The following is an 8121-nucleotide window of genomic DNA, read 5'->3' as shown; positions in this document are numbered from 1 at the left end:
TCGTTTTTTACGCGAATTTCGGAATTTACGCGATTTTTTTAAAGCGAATTTCGGAATTTACGCGGATGTGCTCAAAACGTCTATTTTTTCGCGTAATGTTGAATCCACAGTTTTTTTTACGCGAAATTTTGGTTTTTTTTACGCGAATTTTGAAATTTACGCGGTTTTTTTTCACGTGAATTTCGGAATTTACGCGGTTTTGATTTACGCGGGACGTATCCTTCGCGTAAAAAGCGACGAGTGTAGTTTAAAACTTTTGATATAGAGTAATTCTCGTTGAAACGGGGCCACTACTGACACGAGGCCTTCAAATATTGGAACTTTTGCACTTATCTGGTTGAAAATGGTTAAAAAATAAGAATTATAGTTGATACCTTGAAATAGTGGACCCCTCGTTCGCCAAGGGGCCTAACAGTTGCAAAAAAAGTTGAATTTTTAATATTTTTTGACCGAATATTTTTTGTTTTTTTGAACAAAAAGTTTAAAAATAATTTGCAATGGCCTAACTTTTGACTTTTGAACATTTTTCGTCATTTTTGAATATTTTTTTTCATCAGTTCTGTTATCTGTTATTTTCTGTGTCATTCTTGTACAGTATTAGTATGCCAGCTAGATAATTTTTGTATCTCTTTTGTGTCATTATTTGTGCCATTTTAGTGCTGTGCAGTAATATGATTCTGTTTCTTGAGTTTACGACGTTTTGTTGTTATTTTTTTGAGTGTCGCTTTTGTATCATTTCCCATATTTTTTTCAGCTTTCTTGAGGTCCTTTTTGTTTCATTATTGCATTATTTTTATGCCATTTGTGTATCATTTTTCTGTGCAATTTTTTTTTTGGTTAGAATTGTGCCGTTTTTGGTAATTTTGGGGCCATTTTGAATTGCTTCTTGTATCATTTCTGTATAATTTTCCTGTTGTTTCTTTATTTTTTGATGCATTTTTGTTTTATAATGGCACTCGTACCCGTGTACGCCAGCCTGGGCACACCAGTGCATATAGTCTAACTGTGTTCGAAAGCAAGCATAATTCAGCTGAGAAACCACCTGGTTCGGGTTTTAATCAGATTTAAAAATTGCTTCCCACATCACAACACAGGCCAAAGTTAAACTTTCTCTTAGTTACGAAAAATTGAGGGAAAACCTGTTTGGTTCGGTCGCTTCTGTTACGGTGCAGAAAATTTGCTACAAAATTTCCCAGGTACATCGTGCTTAGCCGTGCCAGCAATGCAGTGTGGTTCATATGGTAAACTAACCACCTGATCCTGGCGAGAAAGTACAAAGTGAGCAAAATGCACCCTTCATTGCTTAGTAGTTTATATCTACTTTCTCTTTATTTAGAACTTATTATTAATCATCACCCTTCAATTTTGTAGAAACAAGCAAGAAAAAACTTCATTTTTGGTAGTGAACAATCTCCGTATATTATTTTCAGTAAAATGCCAAAACACTTATAATAAATATTAATGCTAATAAGAGCATTGAACAACTGTAAAACTAGTTACCAACACACCTAAAGCTTACAATAAACACGACTAGATTTCGACAAACACTCTTCGCTCAAAATGGTACAACCGATAATTAGCAATTGAACCAATCCTGCCGCACGTCCCGTTCCCTACCGATGACCTTACTGGTTTCGTCGATTTCCCTATAGCGCAAGCCGTTGAAGATAAATCTCCTGCCGGCCGGCGTAACCAGCGCAGCGCTCAACTGCTTGGGGAACCCCGCGAATTCATCGGTCGACTTCGGGTAGTACCACTCGACTGGTTTCGCTTTTCGCGTATCGTAAAACCAGTACTGCTGATCTTTGAAAGCATAGAAACCTCCGCCGCGGGTGACGACCAGCAATGCGTCCATATCGGAGGGCACCCCGGGAAAGCCGATTTCAGTCGAACGTGGGTAGCGTTCCTCCAGCCGCCGTTTGTCGTACTTCCAGTACTGTTTACCCTTGAAGAAGTACGTTTTCTGATCCCGATAAGTTACGCCGGCGTCCACCTTCGCCGGGAGACCGGGCCATTTGGCGGAGAGTTTACGCGGCGGAGGATTGGTCTCGTTCAGATTGTAGTAGAACCGACCCGCTAGGATGCAAACATCACCTCGATGATCGATCAGTATCGTATCGAAGGAGGTCAGTGAACAGAGATCGGTGGTGGTGCGTGGTTTCGGGGTGTTTACCGTCGGTTGCGAAGTGGTTGAAGGCGTGACTATTGGCGTACGTGGTGGTTGTATTGATCGAATTCCGTAAATAGATTGAATTGCCTGTTGAACGCAAATGAATTTAGGCGGCTGTCATGAATTAAAATGGAATTAACTTTACCTTTATATCTTCCGGTTGGGGTTTCGAGCGAAGCTCGCTCAACTGAGCTCCATACATGATAGAGTCACGAGATGAAGAGTGCGTTAAACCAAGCGAGTGCCCGATCTCATGAACCGCTGTGTTAAGGAACTGCTCTATTGTGGTGTCATCGGAGAAAAAATATTTAGTGTTGAAGTGAACGTCTCCAACCTCCGGGAAGAATGCATGGGCCAGCGTAAGTTCCTGACTGAATCGACACGGTATATTCCTGCGGTAGTGGTTCATGCCCTCGAAACTTAGTTGAATGTCTACCAGTTGAGGTGATCCGACTTGTTCTTCAAAGTCCAAATTGGTAACCTGGCTCCATGAATCGAACGCTTGGCGAATTGTAGACCGAATCAAATCCGCTGACACTCCAGAAGGATAATTGACTATGCTGTATGTAAGCAGTGATTTGTTCCACTTTAGCTCATCCGTAAGATCATGGCGGGAATTTACACCATCCAAATCGGTCGGGAAATACGGTTCGTCATGATAAGGATGTTCAGTAAAAACGGCAGCTGCTCTCACTTCGAATACTATCACCACTTGGAGAATTAGCAAAACGACCGGACGATTCATCGTATCACGACCAAACACTGATTGGATAACCACTAAACTGAGCTTACCGAGCCGCGTAGTCACGACTTTAAATCGCGGCGCAAGGCGGTGGTGTGTGTCATGTGCGAAAATTCCTCCGATCTCTTAGTCATTGACGGAAGATGGGGTCTCCGTCAATTAGCATTGTGCGGGTTGTTTTTAATTTCAGCGTGGTTTAACAGGTGGGCGTGTTGTGGTCTGCCTTTTTCTTAACTCTAAGGGTTCAATGATTTTAGCGTCTCAAAGCCGGAAGCCGTCAATATTTGTTCAATTATTACCAAGTAATACTGCCCGATATGATTCATAAACTGGAAGAATGGATTCATGGCAGGATAGACAGTTACTAATCTAGGTAGGAAAGGGCAGAATAGATGTGTACGCGTAAGTATAAGATAAGGCGATTGCCAAAATAATAATTCCACAGAATTTAGCCTCCATGCGTAACGGTGCTAAGTAATATCGTCGAGCGTTTCTAAAAACATACCATCCGAATACAATGATCTCCGTCATGAAACCGGTCGTCGATACACGACCGAAGAAAATAGCGTTTTTTACATCATTTAAATTTTAAAATCAATTTAGAGAAATTCCACGCCAAATCGTCCAAAAAAAGCTGAACAGAATGTTGTCAAAACAGGTTAAATTTTCGGTTTATTTTGTGCAAAAAAAAACAATGACACGTTGTGGACTCACGTGTACAAAGTTCGGTTGCACCGAATTCAGGTGACAAACAGAACACGATTGCCAAAACTCGCGGAAGGAAGCTGTTTAGGAAGTGGAAGTGTTCTGTATTCTGATGAATGAAGAAACCTACATCAAGGCGTATACCAGACCAATGCCGGAACAGTTACCACCTCTAAATTTTCAGTTCCTGAGAATGGACATTCTTACAGGTAAGGTCTTTTTTGATATAAGTATATGGGTCATTCCACGGGAAATTTAAAGACAAAATTTTTTTTCTCTCCGGAATATTTTTTTTACGTTCTTTGTTCAAAAATAATCGACACGTATTTTTGTATTTCGATGTTACTGTTGGAATTCGCAAGATATGATTTTTCAAAGTATTGTAATCCGAAAAAATCACTATTTTTTAAATACTGATTGTAAACGTAGTTTGTAATATCAAAAAATGACTTTTTACCAGATGTGTTCACTATTCCACAAGCTTTCAAAATTGGTATACCATACCTCCTCTCGATTGTTTTTCAATAGTTAAATAGTGCATTTTTATAAACAATCGCAATTTTTTCCAAGTTGGAACTTTTTTTTCTCGATTTTTTTTACTTTAAAATATTTGTTCATCTTTCTCGAAGAAGCATGCAAAATTTGGAAATGGAGAAATGAAAACTCTAGAAGTTATGAATTTTTATATCGAAGCGCGCACGTTAATGCAAACGAGCGGACGAACACGCGTGCTTCAACGACACGTTACACTTAATAGCATCAAAGGCGGCCTCGTTATGAAGCTGCCCGTGGGTTAGAACATCGATTGAGCATTACCGCTCGCTTCACAGTAACACACGCGCTGAGACATAAAAATTCATAACTTCTAGAGTTTTCATTTCTCCATTTCCAAATTTTGCATGCTTCTTCGAGAAAGATGAACAAATATTTCAAAGTAAAAAAAATCGAGAAAAAAAAGTTCCAACTTTGAAAAAATTGCAATTGTTTATAAAAATGCACTATTTAACTATTGAAAAACAATCGAGAGGAGGTATGGTATACCAATTTTGAAAGCTTGTGGAATAGTGAACACATCTGGTAGAAAGTCATTTTTTGATATTACAAACTACGTTTACAATCAGTATTAAAAAAATAGTGATTTTTTCGGATTACAATAATTTAAAAAATCATATCTTGCGAATTCCAACAGTAACATCGAAATACAAAAATACGTGTCGATTTTTTTTGAACAAAGAACGTAAAAAAAATATTCCGAAGAGAAAAAAAAATTTGACTGTAAATTTCCCGTGGAATGACCCATATAGTTCTTGAACGTCTGATTACATGGGATACGGTTGAATGTTTGATTCCGAGTTTTTGACCGCTCGCCTATCCATCGATGAGAAGCATTAGGATTTTCGAAGAAAGTAGGGTATGTTGCTACTTCGTCGTAATTGCCTATTCTCGTTCTATCCAACACAAATTATTAAAAATATCAGCGATTTTTATGACACACAATGCAAAATTAGTTATTCCCTAATATTTTAGTTCGTTGCCTCTCATACGCGTTCAATCAAAGTGAGCCGAGATCTATTTAAATGGTTTTTTTCATTAAAGAATTCCTAGCAGCCAAATTTCCAACGTTTTCTCGTGCGACGAAGAAGAAAATGTCGACTAATCGTTTCAATTTCCGTCGTTCATAAAATGAAAATAACTCACGCAACGCATTGTTGGTATTTTGCAGCCGGGAAAAATTGCATAACCTGTCCTACACAAATACATGCGCGCAAGCTTCGTAAACATTATTGTGATTTTTAGTTTGGATGATGAAAATTTTGATGAATGGATTTTAAAACGGTACGACGAATTTTAAAAATAAAGTCAGTTGCGTAATTTCAATAAAATGCTTTACTAATCGCTTTTCAGTGAATTCAAAGTGCACGATTCGGAAGGTAAATGTGTTTGAGTCAAATCAGCACTAGAGCTTTTGTGGTATTCGTTAAATCCACCTAAGAAATGATGAAAATTAGAGTGGCTTTCCTTACTACGACGGGTATTAGAAATAAACCCTATCTGTCCAGAATAAATATATATAGTAGAATTAAATTGGTTAAGTTTTCTTTCTATTTAATTCCAGGTTTCGTATTCTACTAAGACGCTCCAAAAACTTCAGTTTTATCATTTTGTTTTCTTTGGGATTTTTCATCATTTCTATATCATTTTAGTTTCAGTTTTGCCAATTCGGTGTTAATTTTTGTATCATTTCCATTTCATTTTCTTTTTCTTTATTTTTGTTTTAATGTTTTATCTTCCCCAAGCAACAATGTGAGTTTTATTGTACGCTTATGGTGGTCTTCAAAACCAATTTTGGTCTTAAATGCCATCATAAGAGTGTAATAAAACCCAAATTGGGTTCGCATTATTTCTTGTACCTTTTTATGCCATTTTGATGTCGTGCACGTCATTTTTGCCATAAAACTAGTATTTTTATTTAATTTTTAAAACCAGCTGGTTTCAAAATGGCGCACTTACAAATGTTCGATTTTGGCACGGCTTATTTTTTGCATGGTTCGCTTTGGTGTTATTCGAAAATCATTTTTATTCTTTTTGAAATGAAGCTATATTAGCTTACACCCTGAGTGTATTTTTCGAATGAAAGTTATGCCTGTACGAATTATTGCATTTTTATAAAACGCTACGTGCATTATACGAATGTTATGAAAGTTCACGATTAAGCCAACGCCTATCGGAAAATAACGACTTCTCTTTTTTTTTCGTAAAAAAACTGATATGATCGGGAATCCAAGTCGAGCTCGTTTGTCATATTTTCGTAATGAACAGACATAATTACACAATTATACTGTCTCTTACCTATGGGTCATTCCATGCCAAGTGACCGAGAAAAAGTTCAAACGTGTAATCGACCTTCACGGATTTGAACCAAATTTTGTCAGATTGTTCGTTTTCGGCCAGGAAGTTAAAATCCAAAATTTGGAGCCGATCGGATATTTCCTCGATTAAGGAAAGGACCCGTTTTTGTCAAAACCTCTTATTTTCTTTTGCTTATATCTCCGGAAGTACTAGGTTTAGAAAGACACTATTTTCACATTTTCAAAGGAAATCACCCAAGGAATTCGAAAAAGATATTATTTTCTAGCACTAGTGCTGCCAAATATTTTTAAACTCAATTTGAAAACTAAATTTACATTTTTCGCTCAATGAAGGCAATTTGATCTCAAAAATTCTAACTTCATCGTGTTCCGCAGATGTTTTTACATAAGAATCACTCATTGCCCCGAGGTATTCTCTGCCGATTCCGAGGAATAGCGTTTTAAATCAAGCAATACCCCATTTTTTATGTAAAATTGGGCCATTACAAATATTTTAAAAAGTTTTTGTCCCTCCGGTGTTGGGCCACTGAAGGGGGGGTTGGGGGGCGAAAAAAAAGGGACGTTTTTGACTTCGACTTTTGATTTACATTTGAACTGGATTAATTTTTGTGTTAGGATTGGGATTGGGAATGGTATTTGAAGTAACTTAAATTCTGTTTCAACTTCATCTTTAATTTGTCTCAGTTTTATTTCAATGAATGATTGAACTTTTCCTGTCCTGGTTCTTCAACTCTATTTACTTTATGGAGAGGTAAATGTGAGGTAGCACCAAAAAGACGTTTGAAGTAATAACTAGGGACCAAAACTTAGTTGAGATTTGACAGGGCCAAATTTAAAATGTTAACCCCGCAATCGTTCTTCGAATCTAAACTAATCCAGTATAATAGTATCAAAACTTCTTGGCAAGGGGATTTAAGTATATTACAAAAGCAAAAAGTTTGTTTAGTCACATCTTGGAGATGCGGGGCATCGATCCCCGTACCTCTCACATGCTAAGCGAGCGCTCTACCATCTGAGCTACATCCCCGGACTTAAGGACGGTAGTTTAAGTCGCTGCTGCTATTATTAAAGCAAAAAAAATAAGGATTAAACGTGACCGCGTAAAAATCAGCGCTTAACGAAGTGCCACCGGTGTAAGGTGTCTGACAGCAAACGAAACATATAGTTTCCCCACCAGACAACCGTAAGTTGTCGTTCGTTGTCTTTAAATAAGTCAAGTTTGCGAGCTGCCTGCATGCGAAGCAAAAATGCGTTAAGCTTTATCAGTGGATTTGTATACACAGCTGATTGAAGGTGAGTGCTTGCTGTTGTATGTTTTCTCAGCATATAAATTGATAAGTACAGCTTAGAAAATAAATATTAAAGATAAATGATAAGCCCACTATGGTGACTGGTGATTGCAATTTTAGTATTACGATTAATTTACGTGATCAATTTGTTGTTCTATTATCAAAATATGTACTTCAATTAATGCTAACAATTTTCAACATAATATATTTTATATTTCCAAATATTGGTGGGCTCCATGGTGCTGCAAGAAATAAGAACGAAGCAATTGACGTTTTTGAAACTTTCATTCAACTTCGACTATGATATAATGAAAAGATATTGATTGGTTGGCTGGACAGCACTAG

General features: G+C 37.3%; 1 protein-coding gene and 1 non-coding gene across 2 annotated transcripts; both read right to left on the bottom strand.

Moving 5' to 3' along the window:
- Nucleotides 1-1576: 1576 nt before the first annotated feature.
- On the bottom strand, nt 1577-2915 carry LOC128741040 (matrix metalloproteinase-19-like). Its single transcript, XM_053836617.1, has 2 exons — nt 2316-2915; nt 1577-2257 (listed from the first exon to the last, which is right to left on the bottom strand). Exons 1-2 carry the CDS (start codon nt 2913-2915, stop codon nt 1577-1579), a joined length of 1281 nt encoding a protein of 426 aa, XP_053692592.1.
- Nucleotides 2916-7441: 4526 nt separating this feature from the next.
- Trnaa-agc (transfer RNA alanine (anticodon AGC)) lies at nt 7442-7514 on the bottom strand. Its single transcript has one exon. It is a non-coding gene; the product is annotated as a tRNA-Ala (tRNA).
- Nucleotides 7515-8121: the final 607 nt, after the last annotated feature.

The sequence above is a fragment of the Sabethes cyaneus genome, chromosome 3 (genome assembly GCF_943734655.1).
Source record: "Sabethes cyaneus chromosome 3, idSabCyanKW18_F2, whole genome shotgun sequence".
Taxonomy (NCBI): Eukaryota; Metazoa; Arthropoda; class Insecta; order Diptera; family Culicidae; genus Sabethes; species Sabethes cyaneus.
The sequence above is the reverse complement of the archived record's forward strand: the minus strand, read 5'-3'. Positions and strand labels throughout refer to the sequence as shown.

Coding starts and splice junctions, on each gene's coding strand:
- LOC128741040 (XM_053836617.1), bottom strand. CDS start 2,915: ATGAATCGTCCGGTCGTTTTGCTAATTCTCCAAGTGGTGATAGTATTC. Junction 2,258..2,315: donor CCCAACCGGAAGATATAAAG/GTAAAGTTAATT, acceptor TGCGTTCAACAG/GCAATTCAATCTATTTACGG.